General features: G+C 37.0%; 2 protein-coding genes and 1 long non-coding RNA gene across 3 annotated transcripts; 1 reads left to right on the top strand and 2 right to left on the bottom strand.

Annotated features, from left to right (window-relative positions):
• Positions 1 to 11,230: 11,230 nt before the first annotated feature.
• LOC142505239 (uncharacterized) lies at positions 11,231 to 11,808 on the bottom strand. Its single transcript, XM_075618135.1, has 2 exons — positions 11,499 to 11,808; positions 11,231 to 11,256 (listed from the first exon to the last, which is right to left on the bottom strand). Exons 1-2 carry the CDS (start codon positions 11,806 to 11,808, stop codon positions 11,231 to 11,233), a joined length of 336 nt encoding a protein of 111 aa, XP_075474250.1.
• A 4,901-nt stretch (positions 11,809 to 16,709) lies between these two features.
• LOC142541941 (uncharacterized) lies at positions 16,710 to 18,509 on the top strand. Its single transcript, XR_012819465.1, has 2 exons — positions 16,710 to 17,878; positions 17,959 to 18,509. It is a non-coding gene; the product is annotated as an uncharacterized LOC142541941 (long non-coding RNA).
• Positions 18,510 to 19,402: 893 nt separating this feature from the next.
• On the bottom strand, positions 19,403 to 23,269 carry LOC142541934 (uncharacterized). Its single transcript, XM_075648382.1, has 4 exons — positions 23,077 to 23,269; positions 21,423 to 22,746; positions 21,194 to 21,219; positions 19,403 to 20,834 (listed from the first exon to the last, which is right to left on the bottom strand). The coding sequence occupies exons 2-4, from the start codon at positions 22,693 to 22,695 to the stop codon at positions 20,064 to 20,066; spliced, it is 2,070 nt and encodes a 689-aa protein (XP_075504497.1). The 5' UTR covers positions 22,696 to 22,746; positions 23,077 to 23,269; the 3' UTR covers positions 19,403 to 20,063.
• Between the last annotated feature and the right edge of the window lie 901 nt (positions 23,270 to 24,170).

The following is a 24,170-nucleotide window of genomic DNA, read 5'->3' as shown; positions in this document are numbered from 1 at the left end:
TCTGCAGTCTTTGGTTCATCGATGGTTACATATTAAATTCGATAGCTATGTGATACAATCATGAAATATTCATAGTGTCATTACGTTCACAACTAGAGAACTCTCTTTCCCTAATGTACAACTCACACTCTGGCCAGAGATTTCATGCACTATTATTTCCTTAGATCACATAGGATATTCATACTCGTAGTTGAGCAGTGAATCCCCGACTACAATACACTGGCTCCTACACATTTCGCAATGGCACCCAACCTCGCCACCTTGTGATCCTCACGGAGCCGGTAAACGAGTCAAATCACAATCCTAGTATGTAGAGCCTCAGTGTTGTCCGGGATCGTAAGGAATAATCACGTACAATCACAACCACAGACTTTTCTTCTCGATGAATGATAACCACTTGGAAAGTCCGAGGGATGATTGTTCGATACAATCATCGTATGATTACCTATCTGAATGATTGGAAATCTCCATGCCCTTACCATGAAACATTGTACACAATATCACAGATGCTAGTCTCGACCTCAAGCGGCCTTTATCCTTATTTTTAGGCGGCTGAATCGACAAGAAACGAATTAAAAATATACATTGTTTACAAATAATTTTCAATATAGAATTACGATTCATTCGTATTGAAGTTTAATCAAAGACTTTATCTATGCTGATTGCATGGGTATACAGATAAATCAAAATTAAACCATAAAAAGTTAAATTATATTAAGATAAAAATTGTTTATTACACTTGAGTCAATAAATTCCCTAGTCAACCGTTGACTTGAAGGGAATCTACTCTAACAATCTCTCACTTGCCCTAGAGCCAACTGCCCATAAACTTTAATCACATTGCTTCACGATGCTTTTCAAAAAATGGTCATGGTTAGGGCTTTATAAGTGGATCAGCAATGTTGTATGCAGACACGACTCTTTTGACAGATATATCTCCTCTTCCCACAATATTATCGGATGATGTGGAATTTTCTCAGTATATGTTTGGATCTCTGATGAGACCTTGGTTCCTTTGCTTGTGCAACGGCACCACTGTTGTCGCAGTACACCGGGACTAGATCAGCTCCATTAGGAATAACGTCCAACTCTTGGACGAAATTTCTCATACAAACTACCTCATTTGATGCAGAAAATACACCAATATATTCAGCTTCAGTGGTGGAATCCGCAACGGTGTCTTTCTTGGAACTCTTTCAAGAGACAGCTGCACCATTGAGCATGAATACAAAACCAGATGATGATTTCGAAACATTTACATCACTTTGGAAATTAGAAACTCTCCACCCCCATAGAAGATGAACAAGTTCTTAGTCCTTTTTAGGTGCTTAAGAATATCTTTCACGACCTTCCAATGCATTGGACCGGGTTTCGCCTGATATCTGCTTGCAACATTCAGAGTGTTTCAGATAGAGTAACACCGTGACACATTGGTAAGTATCCTCTCTTGGAATATTCCATAGAGAATCTTTCAGAATGGTATCGATATAAGTTGCTTGGTTGAGCCCCAACATCCTCTTTGATCTATCTCTATAGATTTGTATTCCCAATACATTGGATGCTTCACCCATGTCTTTCATGGAGAATTTACTTGCTAACTATACTTTAGTTAATTGCAGTAATCCTACATCATTCTCAACGAGTAGGATATCATCAACATCAAGTAATGGGAATGTAACTGCACTCCCACTAACTTTCTTGTACACACATGGTTCCTCAGAATTCTTGGAGAAACCAAATTCCTTGATAGTGTTGTCAAATATGAGGTTCCAATTTCAGGACGCTTGCTTGAGATCATATATTGATCTCTGAAGTTTGCATACCTTATGCTCACTTCCTACTGATGTGTATCCCTCAGGTTGAGACATATAAATATCTTCTTTAATGTCTCCATTGAGGAATGTCGTCTTTACATTTACTTGTCATATCTCATAGTCATATCATCATGCTATGGCTAGTATTATTCTAATGGAATTAAACATATCTACTGGTGAAAAAGTTTCCTCGTAGTCAATTCCTCGCCTCTGAGTATAATCTTTTGCTACCAGTCTTTCTTTGAAGGTCAATACCTTCTCATCTGCCCCAAGCTTTCTTTTGTAGATCCATTTGCATCATATGTGAACGATTCCCTCAGGTGGATCCACTAATGTCTAAACTTGGTTTGAATACATAGAGTCCATCTCAGACTGTATGGCTTCAACCATTTGGATGAATAATGATTCGTATATTGCTTCTTTAAAGTTCATTAGATCAAATCCAACACAAGGCTCAATATGGCCTTGTTCATGAATAAGCGTATATCTAGCATGTGGTCTAATAATCCTATATGACCTTCTAGGTGCGTGTACTTCAACTATTGGTTGTTGGGGATTAGGTTCAACTTCTACAATTGAGGAGTATCTTGAATTTATTCAAGTTATATCATCATACATTTTCTATCTAATAGAAACTCTTCTCTAGGAAGGTGGCTGTAAGGTCCAAAATACGACAACGTAATCCAACTTCATGCAAATCTAGGGAAAATGGAAAATGACTAATTAAATGATTTTAATGGCATGATTCAATTATGGTGTGCATGTTTACATGTTTAAAATGTAGTTTTATTTTAGAATGCATAAAACTGTGTTTTTAAAAGGTATTCGAGACGCGATCGAGGAACGGAGACCGGGGACCATATGAGAGAAAATCTTTTATGATTATTTTTAATTGTTTAATGATGTATTTTAAATGGAATTTTCGAAAATGGGGTGTTTTGAGGTGTTTTTATACGCCGAGTCGTATTTTTAAACGGTATTCAATTTTCGACGAAAATATGAACATTTCGCGAACTCGACTAATATTTTCACAAACTTCCCTAAACAAAATATTTTAAATATTAAATAATGGGATTAATGGACCTATTATACCAGATTAATAGGCCCAATCTTGCACCTTGTGTTATATATCAAATATTAAGTCCTAAAACCCTAAACCTAAAATACATACCACATGTCCCAACCCCTCTAAACAACTAGGACTCTCCATCAGTAGCCAAGTCACACACCACACGTCCAAGGCAAGCAATTCACGTGAACTTTAAGGAAAAACGCAGCAAGGATTCTTTCCTCGTCTCTCCACCAACGTCCCGCGTATCGCAATTTGATTTTCGTGTGTAATATATGCAAAAGCACGCCTTAATCTTCATTTTCTCATCTATCACACCATAATATATGTTTGATGCATGTTTGCATGAAAAAAATATGAACCCTTGTATTATTTTCGTTTTTATGCCATGTATGCCAAGAACTCAAGTTTTTCTGATCCAAAACTTATGTTAACATTGCACAAAAGGGCTTTCATGGTAGGGGCATCATAAGGGATGATTTCTAGTAGGTTTAAGGGTCACAAGAGATAGGACTAAGGGCTGGACAAGAGCTAGGGAAGGGGTGAACGAAAACCTAGGTTTAAGGGCAAGCTAGGGTTCAGCTAGGAGTCCTTGAGAAGCACGACACTTAACTGCCATTAGGCTGTGCCCAGGAGACCTAAATGGGTTGTAGGATGGTTCAAGGGTGGCTGCATGATGCTTGGTTCGAAGGCTAGGGCGATTGCATGAGGGAAATCGCACATGGCTCCTAGGGCGCGGCTGGAAGGGCTGGGCGCGTTTTGGGGTGTTCGGTTCTATCCAGTAGGTTGCCATGGGTTCTATCTAGGTTCTAGGAGGGTTGGTCAGGGGCTGGTCCAATTGGTTAGGGCCTAAGTTCGAAAGATTTGAGGTTGGCATGGACTAAGGTTTCGAGTTTTGTAGGGCAGAAAATTCAGTGGTCTTAAGTGGCTTGAACTGGGTTGTATATGGTTTTTTTAGGTGTAATTAAGCTATGGTTCAAGTTTGGTAAAGTTTGGTTAGGTTTCAAGGCAATACGAGTCAAAACCGGGATGTACGTCTAAGTTTAAAAACGAATTTGAAAATTAGTCCAGAAGCTTATGTTTACATCTAAGAAATATTTATGGGTGTATTTTATGGTCATATGTTAAGTTTGGATGGATTTGGGTTGTCGTTTTAAGGCCTAAGAATAAATTGGGAAAGTTAGAGTTCCAAGGGCAAAACGGTCATTTTACACCTGAAAAATGTTAGACGTCCTGGCAGTGCCTTGAATGATGTAATAAATCTTAAAATGTTTATGAAATTTTATGATGAAAAGTTAATGCTAAAAGACACGTTGCATGCTTGGTTTAAAAGAAAAATGATTTATATGTGCATGAATTTTTATAAATGATGGGAATATGAAAAGTTGAAGGAGGTGAATTGATTGTGACTAATACGATGGTACGATGATATGATGATTCGATGATATGTAAGGTCAATGCTCAGTTGACGGGTGAGAGTGTCACTGATGTCTCCGCCGCCCGGTACCGTGGTAATACGTGGATGGATCCATTGACCTTCAGCTAATACTAATTTCACAATTGAGGATCTGAATACAATAAAAAAAGAAATATATACGTATATGATGAAAGAAAATATGAAATGATATGTTGAAAGGAAAACGTTAAAGTTTATGCTCATGAAAAGCTATTTTTAAGTAAAAATATTTTCACTGTTGCTTGTGAATGTATGTGTATTATAAGTTATCATGATTAAGGTTTGATGAGTCAATCGACTCAGTAGGTGTGATCGATGCAGGTGAACATGATATTGATGTTAATGGAGGTCTTGATGGTTGATCTTGCTGGACTGAAAGTGCACACAACCCGAGGACCGTCGCTAGTTTTTCGCAAATAAAATAAGTATGATTTATGATTTCTTAAAGATTTTATGATTATGATGCTTTTGAGAGGTTTTTGAGAGGACGTTAGAGTTAAATTTATTCTTGAAATAATGTTAGTTTAGGTTGGTTGACGTTTTACGACTTTATGCTTTCAAAACTTTTTTTTGGATTTTCAAATAATATTTGGTTGTTTTATTTTTAAATGGTACAAAATATTCATATTTTAAATGTGTAGTGTTTCAGCCGAATGAATTAGAAAGAAAAAGAAAAAAATTCTAGTAATTTTAAGAAAAACGAGTAGTAGACGTTTCAATGACATTTATTGAAACAAACCCCTTTGATTCATTGTGATGACAAAAATAATATCCAACAGAATTCTTTAGATATCCTACAAAGTAGCACAAAATAGATGGACTATCAAATTTTTCTCTCACTGTCTTCTTTAAGTAAGTAGGATATCATCATATTCTTAAGTAAGAATATTTGAGAGTTTTTTACATCTATATCTCATATGGTGTTTTATCAACGGCTTTTGTATGGACATTATTCCACAACATTTTCGTAGTTTCAAGCGCAAAGTGATGCGATCATGGTAGGTCAAGTTCTGAGGGAAGCGTGGGATACTTTAGAGTTGGCGGAAGGACCAATCACGAGGGGGCAGATGAATAGATCCATGGAAACATTACATGGATACATAAGTAATCGAGAATAGCTTACAAGCAAGGGTCCAAAAGAGTCGCGAGGCATATGAGTGATCTTAAAGGCCAAATGGATGCTAGTAAGTGCGGAGTAATGTGGGTGGACCAGCGCCACAGCTCCCGGGAAGAAGCGCCGCAGCGCTAGGAAAAGCTGAGCGCTAGGATGTAGCACCTAGGCGCTACATGGTGCGAAATTGTAGCGCCTAGGCGCTACAGAGAGGCGCCTAGGCACTGCCTGTGCCGAAGGTGTAGTGCTAGGCGCTACTGGATCAGCGCTGCGGCCCTCGGCCTACGGAAAAATAGAGATTTTTCTTATCTTGAGCAAGATAATTTGGGTACGTATCTTTCAATATCTTGTGAATTTGTAAGTATATTTTGGACGAATTTTGGAGATTTTTTACAATTATTTATTGAATAGAATTCTATTGTTCTTGAGTTTTCTCTCAAACAATAAAAGCTCTTTGCTTTGCATCAAAAAAATCAAACTTATCAAAAAATTTACTTTTGTGGCGTTTGTCGATCGTTCTTATGCGGATTGTCAAGGGTGAGTTCTTTGAAGGTTCGTTCGAGTTTCGGTTGTTTTCTTTGTGATTCTTTATTACTAAACCACGTAGTTTAGGGGTGAAAATCACGCACACACTTGATTCAAAAGATCGGGACATCAACACGGATCCTTAAACGTTATTGAATTGAGGGCGCGATTTCAATTAATCGTGTTTGCCTTTATTTCGTTCGAGGATTTATATCATTTGGTATCAGAGCTTTGGTTAATTGAATTCAAGTAAGTATCTCGTTCTTAAAATTTCAGATCTACAATTATCCTTTCGTTTGTTTGTCAGATCTGCGTCGTTCTATCATTCTTCGTTTTTCGTGAATCAAATTTTGTGTTATTTTTTTCTAGGATTTTCTAGTTTGCTCAACTTTCCTAGTGCAAAAAAAGAAGTTCTAAATTTTTGCTAAAAATTTGTTTTGGTATTTTATTCTATTCCTTTTAGTGAGTCGTATTCAATAGACTCTCACAATCAAAAAAAATTCAAATTTCTTGTCTATGCAGTCCAAGTAAGTCGATCACAATTGTTCACAAGTTGAACTTGATTGTTTGATATATCCAAATACAAAGCTTGAGCACCTTTGAGAGAACTCTTGAATTCGAGTGAAAATACTTGAGTGCGAGTGAATCTTCTTAAGAGTGACCGGTGATTATTTGAAGTGAGGAGGGGAAAAAAAAGAGAGAGACGGGCGAATTTTCTTTGGAGTGATCGTAAGAATTTGGATGAGGAATATATTTTATTTCTACTAACGTTTCTTGCAGGTACCATGTCCAAAAGAAAATTGGAGAAAGAGGCAGGAGATGACGCGAACCAAGGTATGTCTAAGTTTCAAATGGATGCGTTGTTCGGTCATTTTTCTAGGATGATGAGGGCCGAGTTGGAGCCTTTGCATGAGAGGTTGGATAGGATTGAGGGTAGTGCTAGTGGTAGTAGATCTAAATCTAAAAATGTGGGTAGAGGCGAATATGAGGATGAGATGGATATGGGAGGCGACTGTGAGAGCCAAAATGAGAGTTGGGGAACGAATAAGGGTGTGAGAGGATTTGAGAGAGGAAAAAGAGAAGCTGTACGGGGTAAGAACTACGATGGTGGTAAGGAAGATGGGAATATGGGTAGCATTAAGATTAAGATCTCGTCGTTCCACAGTAAGTCTGACCTAGAGGCTTATTTAGAAAGGGAGAAGCGAGTTGAGTTTGTTTTCGATTGTCACCACTTCTCCGAACTAAAGAAGGTTAGGTTGGCAGTGGTTGAGTTTGTGGATTATGCACTTATTTTGTGAGATCAATTAGTGACCATTAAGAGGATATGCAATGAGAGACCTATGATAACTTCGGCTGAGATGAAAAGCATAACGAGGAAGAGGTTTGTGCCCAATCACTACTATAGAGAGATGTTTAAGAGGCTACAAACTTTGAGGCAAGGAGTAAAGAGTGTCGAGGACTACTATAAAGAGTTGGAAGTAGTCATGATTAGGGCAAATATAGAGGATGATAGTGAGGTGACGATGACACATTTTCTTTGTGGTTTGAACAGAGATATTCAAGATCAAGTGGGGCTTAGGCACTACTTGGATCTAGACGAGATGGTTCAAATGACAGTAAAAGTTGAGCAACAAATCAAGAGGAGAAGCGTTGGCCGCACCACCCAAGTGGGGAGTGCATCAACGTCTTGGAAATCCAACATTACACGTGAAAGAGGCACGGTGGTGGTCAAGCCCAAAGAGGAAGTTAAGCAAGAGAAACATAAACAAGGAGTGCAAGGTAAATTTGAAACTCCTATTAATCGTTCTAGAGATATCAAGTGTTTTAGATATCAAAGAGTTGGTCATATCGCTAGCCAATGTCCTAACAAGAGGGTAATGATAATGAATGCTTGTGGGGATTATGAATCTCAAAGTGATGGGGATGACGACGATGATGATGATAAGATGCCTGGGCTGGAGGATCCTATTGAGGGATATGAGGTGGTTGTAGGTGAAGCATTGGTGACTGGGCGTATCATGATTGCCCATACCGAGGAGGAGGAGACCAATCAGAGGGGGAACTTGTTCCATACTAGGTGCTTTGTAAACGAAAAGGTTTGCAATGTTATTATAGATGGAGGGATTTGTATCAATGTAGCTAGTTGTGAGATGGTGGAGAAGTTGAATTTACCCACTTTAAAACATCTTCAACCATATAGGCTACAATGGTTGAACGACTGTGCGGAAATGAAAGTGAACAAGCGAGTGTTGGTGCCATTTTCGTATATTGATGAGGTATTGTGTGATGTGGTACAAATGGATGCTTGTCATATTTTGTTACGTAGACCTTGAAAATACGGTAGGAAAGTGACACCTGATAATTTCAAGAATATGTACTTATTTGTTCTAAACAAAGAACCAATTGTATTACTTCCATTGTCCCTAAAACAAATATTGGATGACCAATTAAAGAAAAGAAAAATATATTAGGCCGAAAAAAAGAGCGTTCAAAAAAGTAAGATGGCCTTAAAAAAAGAAAAAGATAAGGTCCAATGAAAGAGTGAACAAAAGAGTGAGATGACCATAGAAAGAAAAAGAGAAGAAAATGAAGAGGCCAAAGAAAAGAAAAAATAATAATTTGATGCCCAAAAGAGTGAGGTCGAGAGTTGCTTGTTTTTGCATAAACCCCTTCAAATACCTTGGTATAAATTGGTTTATCCATATTGTGATGATATAGCCGGTTCAATCCCGAGCGTTGTTATTTTTTCTTTGCAGGGTTTTGGAGTTGTCATGACGAGGAGGCAAATGAGTCTTGTTGAAGGGAGAACCCGATGGGCTGAGCCGCATGAATGCAATTGCAATCGCGATGAGGTAAGGTTAGTTGACAACGGCAATAACTGTAAGATATGATTTGCTTCGTTACCTTAAAATTTTGTTGTTTTGTTTCCAAGATTTTAGAGGAAATGATGATTTTAAGATAGGTGATATTATCCTCATTTTTGTCTCTAAATTTTATGAGGGTGAGAGTATGAGAAGTTTCATGCATTGAGTTTAAAAAATGTTGCTTTTGATATATCACGACTTGTTAAATTGGTGGGAGTTGGTGACTACGAAAATTTATATGCATTAGACTTAAAATCTTGTGATGTGATAAATGATTGCATGGATAGTACGTTTAATATGTCCTATTTGCATGATGTATATTTTGGTGGTTTGATAATTGGCATAATGCATGATTATATGTGTTGGTTTCATATGAAGGAGCATATTGAGTGGAATTGTGAAAATGCAATGCATATAGGGAAATGCATCTAAGATTGATTCTTATGTGTTGCATAAAGTAGTCTTTAGTCCTAGTGAACTATAGTCGTATACATGTATGGATTTTATTTTTGTGTTAACTAGGTCTAAGAAGGAGAGGAATCTGATATTTGTGATAGTTAATTATATTTTATCATTTGGTTTCGTTGGTTATTTGGTGTATGTTGAAGTTGGTGAGTTGATAGTGAAGGCAACCATGGAGCAAGGGTTCAAAGGGTTGATGGAGCACGGTAGCGATAGCACCTACAAACTTGAGCTTAATGATAAGCATGTTGATCATTTAATCCTTGTTATTACTAACTTGCTTCATTTTTGTATAGATAGCAAAGATTTGAGGACAAATCCTTTTCAAGAAGGGGAAGATGATGCGATCATGGTAGGTCAAGCTCTGAGGGAAGCGTGAGATCCTTTAGAGTTGCCAGAAGGACCAATCACAAGGGGGCGGATGAATAGATCCAAAAAAACATTGCATGGATTCAAAAGCAATCGAGAGGAGCTTGCAAGCAAGGTTTCAAGCTTCAAAGGAGTCATGATGCATAGGAGTGATCTTCAACGCCAAATAGATGTTATTAAGTGCGGAGTAATGTGGGTGGACCAGCGCCACAGTGCCCGGGAAGAAGCGTCGCAGCGCTAGGAAAAGCTGCCTAACGCCTAGGCGCTACATGGTGCAAAATTGTAGCGCCTAGGTGCTACAGAGAGGCGCCTAGGCGCTGCCTGTGCCGAAGGTGCAGCACCTAGGCGCTACTAGATCAGCGTCGCGGCGCTCGGGGCATGCGGAAAATTAGAGATTTTTCTCATTTTGAGCATTAGATAATTTGGGAACTTATCTTTTGAATTTGTAAGTATTTTTTGGACGAATTTTGGACATTTTTGACAATTATTTATTGAATAAAATTCTATTGTTCTTGAGTTTTCTCTCAAAAAACAAAAGATCTTTGCTTTGCATCAAAAATCAAATTATCAAAGTTTTTACTTTGTGGCATTTGTCATTCGTTTTTACGCGGATTGTCAAGGGCGAGTTCTTTGAAGGTTCGTTCGAGTTTCAATTGTTTTCTTTGTGATTCTTTATTACTAAACCACGTAGTTTAGGGCTGAAAATCACGCACACACTTGATTCAAAAGATCGGGACATCAACATGGATCCTTAAACGTTATTGAATTGAGGGTGCGATTCAAATTAATCGTGTTTGCATTTCTTTTGTTCGAGGATTCATATCACAAAGCCCCCCCAAAATGATAAAATCAATTCAGTGAATCCCATCATAGATCGAACCATGTCCATCAATGTTTGATTACGGCGTTCAGAAACACCATTCAATCGTGGTGTTTATGGTGGAGTCCACTGTGAGAGAATCACATTCTCTTTTAGATAATCCAAGAATTCAGTACTCAAGTATTCACCACCTCGATCAGATCGAAAAAGTGTCTTAATACTTCTATCTAGTTGGTTTTCCACTTCTGATCTGAATTCTTTGAACTTTTCAAATGCTTCAGATTTGTGTCTCATCAAATAGACACTCATACCTCGAGTAGTCATCGGTAAAGGTAATGAAGTAGATTTGCCCATATTTTGTGCTAACACTTAGCAGTCCACAAACGTCTGTGTGGATCAAATCCAGTAGACCATGTGCACGTTCCACATTTCCCTTAAAGGGAGTCTTGGTCATTTTTACTTTCAGGCAAAACTCACAAGTAGGTATAGAATTTATGTCTGACAAGTCAAACATTCCTTCTCCCACTAGTTTGTGCATCCTTCTTTGAGAAATGTGACCTAGTCTAGCGTGCCATATTTGTGCAGGATTTGGATCATCCAACTTTCTTTTGTTTGTTGTTGTTTTCTTTTGTGCTTGGATATTGTTCAACGGAATCTCTTTTAATTTTAAGTTATAGAGATTGTTCATTAATTCACTGGTTCCTATCAAACATTCATTCTTTTAAATATTGCAAACGCCTTTAGCAAAACACAAGAATAGTCATCTCTATCAAGCATAGAAATATAAATAATGTTTTTAACTAATTCATGAACATATAAAACATCTCTCAAAAGTAACCTAAAATTATTGTTCAAAATCAAAGTAATGTCTCCAATAGTAGTTGTAGCAACTCTTGATCCATTCCCTAATCTTAGAAGAGGAATCATTGCATAGATGAGAACCACATCCGATATCCAATACCCAAGAAGATGAATTAATTGAGACATTTACTTCCATGTAAAACATACCATGGCCAGAACGCTTCTGGGCAAAATACTCCGTGCAGTTACGCCTCCAATGTCCAGGCTTGTTGCAGTGGAAATAGACATGTTCTGACTTGTCAGGCTTTGAGGGCCCCGGAGTGGGTTTCTCGTATGGCTTCTTGTTGGGCTTTTTCTTCTTTGGTGAGGCATAACGCTTCTTGCCTTTATTTTGGGATCTCTTTTCCGTGTCAGACGATGATCCCACTAGAAGAACAAGCTTTTCTTTTTTGATTGTGGCATCATAAGTAGTAAGCATATTGACCATCTTTTCAAGGGTGGCCTCAAGCTTGTTCATATTATAATTAACCACAAATCCATCGAACAAAAAAAGGGCAGTGACATCAGGAGAATATCAGTCGAGAGCTCAATAGGAATAACCACGTCGAGTCCCACCAACTTCTCGATGAGCCCAATCATCCTAACACAATGCTCATGGACCGAAATCCCATCTCGCAAGCGTGTAGTCATGAGTTCTTTTATAGTAGCATGTCTCTCTGAGTGAGTTTGTACACCATACAATTCTTTCAAATGAAGGCGAATGTCAGCAGCATTGACCGCTTCCTCGAACCTCATTTGAAATTCATTCGACATAGAAGCTAGCATGTAACTTTTAGCTTGAAGATCATGGTCCCACCATTTCTCAAGCTTAGCCAACTTAGTCCCACTGATGTCCGAAGGTGCTTCCCTCGGTGACTCTTATCAAGCACATACGCAATTTTTCCGAGTTCCGAACAATCTTTAAATTCGAAATCAGTCATTATAGTTAGGGCAATTTCTCAAACTTAGCCAACTCAGTCTCACTGACGTCTGAAGGTGCTTCCCTCCCATTATTTTGATATTTCCATCACCCTCTGATGAAAAAACGAAAGCGCATTTCCTTAGTGAGCACGTATAGCCCAATTAGAAAATTATGATCCCGAATAATATCAGTTAATCATAATTTCTAAAAGATATGATCCAATTGCATCTCTGTACAACCTCTCCGTGTTTCGCCTCACGTTTAATAAGGACTCAATAATATGACGCCGTGTATTTTCACGTGTCAAACCGACCCATCAATATTGAATTATAGTGGACGGTTGCCATGAGTTTCCCCAATAATATGAGCCGAAGTCATGAGAATTCCACTTAATTCACATCATATGCCCGGTGGAAGTCACATCTTTCCGGCGTTCAAGCCTCCCTAATATTATGAGCTAGACACTGACCGCAGGTAGCGTTCAACATGCAACCATGGTTGATGAAAGACAAGAATAAATTAAACTCTTTTAATTTTTACTTTTGCGATTTGATACAAATTTTGAATTATATTCAAAATGAGGGATTTTAGTTTTAAAATTATCTCAACATTTTCATTTAAAATCGTATGCCATGAGTTTATATGTTTGCCGGATTCATGAAACTATATTATTTAATAATATACATACATGAATACTACTATATATCGCATATATATATCATGATATGACATTCAACAATAAATAAGGATGATCGATCACCAACACTATTAGATCCACGTGAGCCAGACATGTATCTAAACCTAAAACCTAGGTGAATGCATGGATGCAAATGAAACTTATTACAAGAGCTTCCAATATTTTACATATCTTCATTTTGTACAACGAGCCCATCATCTTCCACTCTTGATCTCTCACTATTTATAATAATTACATTTAAATAGTCATATCACATAAGGGATACATTCTCATCGGGTGGGAACATGCCATAAACCAGGTACCACTTTTATAATATCAAATATCAACAAAATGAATTAAAACAGTAAAATATCCTAACATACACATATATATTGATCAAGACTCTCGATCATCCTTCATGCATTTAATATTACATATTAACATCAATTAATTAAACAAATTTAATTAATTGATTAAATCATGCATCTAATAATATTATTACTAAACACCAAAATTATTAAAGAATTTAATAAATTAAATAAACATTTTTTCTTCAATTTCCAATTTATTCAATAATAATTGATTTCTTGTAAAAACATATTTTTACCATAAATAATTAAAATAACATTCTAATTATTTACCTTGCAAGAAATTTATCAATTTAGCAAAATTTAATTTTACGGAAAAATTGAACAATTTTCCAAAATATTGTAAAATTAGAAAATCGCACCCTAGGCCTGAACAATTCAAGCTCACGACCCAACACGGTGCCCGAGACATTCCCGGGCAGCCGCCCACACCGCCCGCCCTCTCGATCAGATCGGGCACTGGCGGGCACGGTGTTCGAGCCGCCCACACGCCGAGCACGAAGGCCGCGCGCGCAGTTCCTGGCATATTCGAATATTTTTTTGTTTTCTGATAAAAATAAAAATTTTAATGGTGCATTAATTATCTGAAATTTTTTTCGTGTGGTTATAAATATTATTAAACATGATTTAAACCATAAGATAAAGAGAACCTCGCTCTGATACCGCTGTTAGGTTATTGTTTTTCTCGTGTCTAAATCACAGCAGTGGTTTAAAAATTTTAGTTTGACATTCAAAATTTTCTTTGAACACTCGTGTGGTTTAAATAAAATAAATATACATAAGATGTTTAGTAATATACCTTTAGTGAAATTTTTCACTCGGTACCAACTACTCTGGTATTACGGATGTAGCTCTTGTTGTAATTCCATACGTAGGTTCTTCGATTCTCCCTCTTTAATCTTCGAATCAAGTCCACGACTGGATTAATTGTTCATCTTCTAACTTGCACTAGAAAATTAGAAGAAGTTTTTCGTTGGAGAAGAAAAATTCAAGAGATGGCTCAATCCTTTTTTTTTCCCCTTGAGGATGGCCAAATTATTGGAGAGTGGAGGATTTTCAAAAATATTACTTTTTTGGAGGCTAAGGTTATGACTTTATTACCTTAAAACAAAAGCCATAACCTAATTCCACAATTCAAGATTTAAGTTCCATAATTAACATTAATTGCTTGATTAATTAATTGGACTAGTCCAACTAATTTAATTAATTATATCAAAGTCCATTATGAACTTTAATTATTTAGTACTTTGAACTTGTACTCCTACAAGCCCATTAAATACACTTCTCACTATATTTAATTTAATATTTAATAAACCCAACTTTTGAGTTTAATAATTAAATCCTCAAATTTTATAAATTGAACTCCTTGAATTTATTCTCTCCAAATTTTAAATATCATAAATTCAGCTTCTTGAATTTACTATTTCATAAATTCAACTCCTTGAATTTATTTTCTCAAAATTTAGGGATACAGCTAGTCGTGAGTTCACTTTGTGATTCAGGACATTTTCTTTCATTCAGGCTTACTCTAACTAAATTGCTTCATTTCATGCATCAATATTTGATCATGAAAATGTCAGAAATTAATTAATTATTAAACCCATCGAATCATAGTAAGAGCGTCTAGTAGCATCGCCCCATGATTTCGTAGGTATCACTGATAGTGCCTAGCAAGAACCAGTCGGCTATGATTAACGTAATTACGGTCCCTTCATCTCATATATCCCGATAAAATATGTAAAAATTGGTTCATCGAGGGTTGTATATTAAATTCGATAGCTATATGATACAATCATGAAATATTCACAGTGTCATAACATGCATAATTAGAGAACTTTTCCCCTAATGTACATCTCACACTCTGGTCAGATATTTCATGAACTATTATTTCGTAAGATCATATAGGATATCCACAACCGTTGGTGAGCGGTGAATCCCTGGCTATAATACACTGGCTCCTACACATTTCGGAATCGCACCCAACCTCACCACCTTGTGATCCTCACGGAGCCGGTAAACGAGTCAAAGCACAATCCTAGTATGTAGAGCCTCAGTGTTGTCCAGGGTCGTAAGGACTAATCACGTACAATCACAACCACAGACTTTTTCTCTCGATGAATAATAACCACTTGGAAAGTCCAATGGAGAGTTGTTCGGTACAATCATCGTATGATTACCCATCTGCATGATTGGACATCTCAATGACCTTACCATGAAACACGGTACACAATATCACATATACTAGTTTCAACCTCAAGCGGCCTTTATCTTTATTTTTAGGCGGCTGAATCGACTAAGAACGAATTGAGAATATACAGTGTTTACAAACGAGTTTCAAGATCGAATTACGATTCATTCGTATTGAAGTATAATCAAGGACTTTATCTATGCTGATTGCGTGGGTATACAGATAAAGCAAAATGAAATCATAAAAAGTTAAATTATATTAAGATAAAGATTGTTTATTACACTTGAGTCAATAAATCTCTAACCAACCGTTGTTGACTTACAAGACATCTACTCTAACACAAGTCCTTATATCCAACACATTCCTATCAATGCACGCTTGATGTACATGCTAGTGGTGATTGAAAGATAAGGCTTACTACGACCCCATGCCGAATGCAGGAAAATCCTAAAACGACAAAAAATCAGAAAAGTATAGTCACTTTCGCAATGACAGAGAACGACTGTTTCAACTTACGAGCTGAAATGGAAACTACAAATTTTGTGGATAAATCTCGAGACCAATAGGGAGACAACAAGCGTCAATGCAGTAATGAGGACGAGAAATTTCTCACTGAACACATTATTGCAATGATAACTGGAGGTCCCGCTAAAGGGGACACAAGAAACACGAGATAACTAAAGGGTAGGAAGAGTTATCCTCCAAGCCTTGAAGATTTGAAGTCCCCTCGTGGCAAACACGATGACAGATTATCTCCCATATTGTATCTAACTTTTGGGTGAAGAAGGTCTTATTGCATTCTGCAATCTATGCAGATATAATCTTTACGATCCATTCATGAAGTTAGGAATAGACTATACCCAATTAACATATGTTAGCGCTCCACTTGTTGGTTTTGCCAATAGTCAAACCTCTAGGAGATGTTGTTTCACCACTCGCTTTCGTTTCTTACCCATAGCAGGCTAAGAAGTTGATAAAGTTTTTTGTGATAAAATATCCTTTCTTATACAATGTTATTTTAGGAAGGCCGATCGTCAACTTATTCTAACAATAGGATTCACTTATCATCTCAACCTGAAATTCCCAACTCCAATTGGAGCAAACGAGGTTGCTAGAGATAGTGAGTTGGAAAGAGAATTCCACACAATCATTTTGCAAATATCTATCGAAAACCAAAAGATAAAGATTGCAAATGAAGATTCCTTAAAATGGAGGAATCATAAGCTTATACGCACGTGATTATGGTGATAGCAGATATCATCTCATAGGAAAAAAAATATATATATATATGGAAAGCATCAGATTCACTACAACATAATTACTAGATGTGAGGGCTCATAAGTCCGTGGAAGACCCATGAATTGAAAATACTTCGATAACCCTTCAATGGTACAAGACGTGAAGATGCACTAAGAAGCCAGAACATCCCCGCAAGAAATTTAAACCATCGACTCCGTAAGAGGTCATGACAATAAAAATAAGTACCGGGATACCCACCATCCAAGAGGTAGGTTTTGAACTTCCTTTTAAGGCAAATTCTCGGGATCTTGATCTACTCACAAGTACCACACATCAAGCATTACGTTATTGGACATGAACCAATGATAAAAAAAAATTACAAATCAGAGCAAGAAGTCATATCGACTACGATAAAAGCTACAAGTCCCTGCATAACTCATAGAGACTATAAATAAAAGATAAAGCCGATTAAAAAAGCTATTTTTTCAGCAAATAATTTTTTAGCGACCAAGGCGGCCTCCATCTGCCCAACTAATTATTTCCAATATATATACTCTCTACCAACCCCAGTTCACTGGCGGCGCTTGAGAGTATGGGGTCTATTATGGGTAATAAGCTTAATTTAATTATTGGGCAAAACTATAAATAGATGATCAATCTCATTATCAAAGTACATTTCTCTCTTTTTTTTCCTCGTTTGAGCTCTCTCATTTTCAGAGATTATCGTTATGCTATTTGCTGACTTGAGCGTCAGAGTATCTACATCGGGCAACTCTTGATGTCTCTTACGTCTACAAGATGCGTATGAAACCAACACTTGAGAATGCGTATGAGACCAGTTGCGAGATCGTGTACGACAGTCTGCGAGACCGTGTATGATACCACCGCTTACGAGGATCCACCTACAGTGTAATGTTATATTTCTCTTATTTCGTCTTAAATTTCGTTAAACTCGTCTTCCTGTAGCAAGTGGATATATCTATCATAGGACTGTCACCCCTCAATGCAGCAAAATCTCCAGATATCGCTACAATGGGCGGCATCTATGCATTTCGGACAGACATTTTGTTAAATCTCCTGAGGTGGACGTATCCCAATTCGAATGAGTTTGGATCGGAAATCATACCTGCTGCTGTAAAAGAACACAATGTCCAAGTATGTTTACTTGATTAATTGTAGAAATCTTTTACCTTTTTGTTGCATCGAAGAAAATTATAATGTGCCTTCTTTTGCAGGCATGTGTGTTCAGAGACTATTGGGAGGATAATGGGAGCCGACTATTACCAAACAGAAGCCGAAATCGCCTCCATGCTCTTCCCTTGGGGATCGGCAGAGATACAAAAATCAGGTTAACAAGCATGTAGCCTTTTCTTGGATGCACATACACACGCACATACATACATATATATACAGCTTGAGGGCCGTTTTAGCCAAGAAATGCCGTGGTTTCTTGCGAGTTCATATTTGAGAGATGTAACTTTTGACATGTAGGAACTGTATCATCGACAAGAATGCAAGAATAGGGGGAAAATGTGATCATCAGGAACAAAGATGTAAGATTTATCACATGTCATGCAAAAGACTTATTCACCAAAAACAGCTTTTTTTCTTCACAACTTTTCCTGGATTTAACAGGGTGTTCAAGAAGGTAACAAGCAGGAAGAAGGATTCTGTATTCGTTCGGGGATCACCGTCATACTCGAGAAAGCAACGAATCAATGATGGAACAGTCATATAATTCGGTTTTCTGCATACAAAATGGAGTCGTTTGAGGTCCGAAATGCAACACTTTGAGACGACCTGGAGTTGGGCGGGTTTTACAAGACTACAACTGCTTTTGAAAAGCAGTAATTTGTCGAAAAGAAAGTGTTTGATCATTCGAAGGTGAGCTTTATGGGAGAAGAAATAATGAAATATAAATAAACTTTTGACGGAGATCTGATAGAAATATTAAAAGAGCCCCTTATGCAATATTAACAAACAACATAACTTGGATATTGTTCACTTTTCATAGGTGGTGATTAGCTCACTCGGTTTAGCAAAACATTTCGCATTCAAGTTGAAATGGTGCTTTGCTAAGGTTGAATTCAGTTTTATGTTTCATACAATTATTAAAAATGAAAACAAAAATAATTAGTAGTAATTAAATATAACATGAAGAGACATGATTAACAAAGTAAAATAAGTCACACCAAAGAGAGAAAAAAAATTGCAAAATAAATCAAGGTATTGTGTCATATTAAAATAACAGGGGGGATGCTCGGATTTGAACTCAGTGATGACAAAAAAACTCCACACCTATGTAACAGATTTTAGAAAGAAAAATTCAACCACAATTACAATGAAATTGTTTAACTCGACATAAAGTAGTTTTGAGATTTATTTGAATTTTGTTTATCCTAAGAAATCGAGGAGTTTAAAATGATGGATTTAAAACTCATCCATACAACACAACCTTAGTGATTTTACACTGACCACTTGGTTGGATTAGTGAATTTCAAATGAGTTGACTATTGAAAAACTTGGGCCATGTCACCATTTATCCATAGGAAAATGAATTATTAAACCAATGAATTTCATTACAAGAATTAATGGGTACCACGAAAAACAAGAATGTAATAATAACATCCTTTGTCTAAACCAGTTTCTTATTGGTTCCTTGCAAAAGATCACTAACTCCAAGTTGTCAAAATACCCATCAACCAAATCAATTGTTCTTTGTTACCACTTTTCAATAAAGATTGAATAGACAACTGATGACATCTCACCACTAAAGTTATAAGAACCACACAAGAAAATTCATGCAGCTGATGTCGACTCCAAGAATATAAACTAGCATACACATGTTTTGTCATATCCTATACATGTATATCATATGATAATTTCATAAAATCCATTTGTCATATCCTATACATGTATATCATATGATAATTTCATACAATCCATACGACATGAAATGTTTCACATGTAGACGTTTTTTAAGTCCATTAATTAGCTTGACAGAAGGCCTGTTGTCCTATACTGAATCTTTCCCACATACTAGGCTGGAAAAGTTATTCATATGCTACATTAAGACCAAAAGTCTTATACCATGTTCGAGCTCATGTGTCTCATGCATTTGGGGTAAATTTTTCGGTGTAGCTAGGGGCATCGTCCTCGTGAAATAAAAACATAATTGCCTCACGAACTACAGTGAATTGAATATTGAATAAATAGATCACTTACAGATGGAAATTCGGTCCAGAAAGTGCAACTTGAGAGATTGCGACGGGGTTGGCCCTGATAGTAAAGAGAAGGGGGCTCAGAAAGTGAAAGTAACGCCTATGGAACAGGGCATATTTCAGATGGTCTTTGCGTTCCAAACAGTGAAAGAACCCCTTTTTTGGAGATCGCATGGTTGAAAACCTCTCATAGCCTTTCCCATCAGTGCCATAGCTCCGATACTGGGAAACTGCTCCTTTTGATGGTTCTCCATTGCCAATTTCGAACTTTGTGGAGCACAAACTGCGGTCGTTTCAGTATACTCTTGGGTACTACTACGTGATTCATCATGCAGCCACCTCTGTATCCAGGGTTGTGAAAGCAACAACTCCATATTCTTTTTTGATGGGCTCATCGTAATTTCATTGTTTTGCTTAAATAAGGACCCTTTATTGTCCAACGCCATTGATTCTTTACCATGATGCTTCCTTGAATATGGTTCCGAGCTGAGGATGCCATTCGTAAGAACTCTACCAAAATGCTTTTTCGTTTTCTTATCATGGGAGTTTCCAGCCAGATCGGAACTCTTTGTGCCTCTAGAAGAATATTGTGAAGAGCTCAGCTTGAGACGCTTAACCCATCTGTTGCCTGGATCTGCTTCTCGAGAATCCTCCGGGCTGAGATCAGACTTTGGTTTAGATGGCTCAGCATGCGCCATGAGCATGTCCATCTCCAAACTTTGAGTCTTGGAGGAGCTAGGACCTGAATTCTCTGATGACGCTGCTGCAGCTGGCAAGGCAGGGGGCTCCAAGTTGATATCCGGCAGTTTGGTGTTTGGGCCTAGACGTTTGGTCTCTCTTGAGGAGAAAACATCAACTGGATATGATAGACTCGAGTACATATTGAAGGCCTACAAATATCAAATGGTCGTACTGAAATATAAGAACAGCAGCAGGTGCAACTTGGACAAACAGACAGCATGTATACTCAGCCAATCGTCATATTATACTACATATTTTAGCAAACCTAAAATGTACAAGATGCAAACGGAAAATGTTCTATAAGAAGTCTTGACTTGGCCAGTAGAAATAGCACACAGGTAGACCTTCACCAGTTGTTTATTCTGTGAGCACATCACTCTAGAATTAACAGATACCAGACAAAACCATAAGGTCTTGTAGGTCATAGTGTAGACACGCATATGGAGATTTAAATCTGTATAAGCATATGAGATTATTTAATTCACAATAACAGGCATAGGTAGAGTACCTTATCTGATGGACTAGAATTTGCACCTACAATACACAAAATAGAGAAGCTTAGATCAGCAAAGTAGTTCGACTACAAAAACTTGCTCGGGTATGGTAAGACAATATAATTTATTAAAGTTATTTTCAAGCACCATTCTATGAAGGCGCAGTCAGCTTCAGAAAAATTTCCAAAAACGTAATTATTTAGGAAGCATGACAACTTTCTACAATAACCGATATCATGATACCTGAATATGGGTTCTTCTCCTTAAAGTAATCGATGTCCATGGTGTCAGTCTCAGCGGATGATTCATTGTTTATTGTTGCTCTACGAGTCTTGACATCTCCGACTTGTCCTTTTCTTTCACTCTCAGCGGAACTACTCAATTGTTGGAGTATTACACCTCGATTACCTTGACCGGCCATATTTTCATTCGCTTCAGTAATTACTCTTGTACCATCAAAAATATCAAATTCATTTGACAGATTGAAATCGGTTGTTTTCGTGATCAAAAGACTGTGAGATGTCTGAGAAAACCCGGGAAAACCTCTGAGATTTCCTTCTTCCATGGTGGTGCATATTCTCATCGTTTCCACATTATGAAGACAATTTGGTAACTTTTGCAGAGAGTAACTATTGTAATATGATTTCTTTGCCTCTGTTTCCTCTGAAACAATGTAATGATCAGGGTACGGTCTGAGACCTGAACACTTCTGGATCTTTTGGAACCACTCCTGATTAAATGTTGGCAAGTGATTATGACTCGTGGAAGGAATATCAAACAAAAGGGATCCATTACTCTCCCTAAAACACGCATTCATTAAATTCTTTGATTGTGGTAGGCTGTCCTTGTTTTCTTGACAAACCAAATCTGCTGATTGGCTGTGCTTATTGCAGCTTATATGTTCTTGCACTCTCAGATTAGTGCTCTCAAAAAGATTTTTGGAAAAGTCAGCTCCACATATCAAAGAAGAGACTCCAGATTTTCCTTTCTGCGATTCATATTTTCCTAGATCATGTTTATACAGAACATTAAGTGATGATGGTTCAGCAAAAGTTTCCTGCGAAGGCTTCGTCGCCACGAAGCTGCTCTCGTCAGCAGAAGGATAATCTTTCATCCATTCAAGAGGATTCTTTGAAGTACCTTCGTCTAGAGGAACCCCACGAAGCATGGAGGGAAATTGAGTCCCCCTGTTGACGTCTACATATTTACCTCGCTCAAAGTTGCGATCAATCACAGCCCTTCGCACTTGCATATCATCAGTCTTTCGACTGAGCTTGAAAATAGAACTGCCAAATCCCAATCTTTCAGTGCCCATTTTGGTACTGTCATTCATCATTTCAGAAGTCCTAGTTTCAGTCACCGCAGGTCCTTTGCCAGTCGCAAGATTCAGTGTTTCTGCTGTCGCCTTGCAGCTCGCCCGTATCCAATGCGACATCCACACAGATTGGTAAGTTTGCATAGGCTGTACACTCCTTCCACTGGTTTCACTAACCGATTGCACGACTCGATCAGACATGATAGCTTCGGCTCTCAAGGAATGAATAACAAGTCTACCTTCAAACTTTCACTATAGAATCAAGTTTAGCATTTCAGAATATAATTAAAAACGCCGATTTAATAGCCGAAAAATAAAAAGAAAAAAACAAAACTTTTTTTGCTACAATTCAAAAAGCAAAACCACCGCCTTAAATCACAATAAAAGGGAAACCAAAATCAAAACTAGATTTGTCTACTTCATCAGTTGAAACAAATCCCACCTCCCATTTCAAAGATCCAGACCTTAAAAATTGATGAAAACACACAAAACAGCAGTATACTCGAAAATCAACCAAAAGAATCCATAAATAAGCATAACTGAGCAGCTAAACTCCAAGAACATGGCGCTGCGCCAACTTACCTTCCTGTGCACTTAATCCTCGAATCAAACTCCTTTTATTCAGCAGAAAAACAGAGATCGAACTTCAAAAAACCGTCCTTCCATGAAAAAATGGGCTCCCGAGGCTCAAATAATTACACACAGAGATGTGAGTATGCGCAGCAGTACCTGGAATGGAGAAGATGGGACAGACGCTAACAAGTAAAACCAAGTGGGACATATGCATACCAATAAGTATATTTTAAACTCTAAAGTAATTAACTTATTATTTAATAATTAAAAACTCCCAAAAAGCTTAATTAGTTATTTAATAATATTTGTACCAGTATATATGTACTATTAAAATATGTAGTAAGATATTTAGATAAAATAAAATAATGGAGTTTAATATGATTTATAAGTTAACTTTTTTGATTATAATTGACTAACATTTTTGATTATAATTGACTAATGACATACATTGCATACATATATAAAATAATGATTAGATTCATATTTGGAACTTTTACAAAACATAAAAAGATTTATAAAAGATATATAAAAGAAATTAAACAACAGAGGATTTTATCGAGTTCCACCTCAGAATCATAAATTCATAAAAATCACCCATGAACGCCTTAAACGCCATAACTCGGCTAAGCAGGCTAAAGGGCTACAACATGAATTTATTTTTCCTGGTTAAACTCGAACCTTGTGTTTACCATTTCTTGGTTCATCTTTTTACCTTATGTTCTAACCAAAGACTCTTATATTACATTAAATTCCAAAAATTTAAATAGATCTTTTATTATCTCAATTTGATCTCAAGAAAAAATAAATATAGAACATGTCATAGTAAGATAATAATTTAGCACGAATGATTTAGCCTGTCATTCAGGCTCAACTTATGAAAATAAAATAAAAAAAATTTAAAACAGTAAATAAAAACAGAAAATAAAATAGTGAGAACTTACAAAGTTGTTACAAGAACTTCAAACTTTTATTGATATACTTCAGAAGAATTTTTACAAGAGAGAATAGAGAGGGGAGCAAACTCAACCGTATCCTTCTAAAGACACAGAATAAACCTATAAATAGATAGAAGAGCCGGACATGAAACCCCGGATTCCATCTTA

Source organism: Primulina tabacum, chromosome 1, assembly GCF_025594145.1.
Source record: "Primulina tabacum isolate GXHZ01 chromosome 1, ASM2559414v2, whole genome shotgun sequence".
NCBI classification, from domain to species: Eukaryota; Viridiplantae; Streptophyta; class Magnoliopsida; order Lamiales; family Gesneriaceae; genus Primulina; species Primulina tabacum.
The sequence above is the reverse complement of the archived record's forward strand: the minus strand, read 5'-3'. Positions and strand labels throughout refer to the sequence as shown.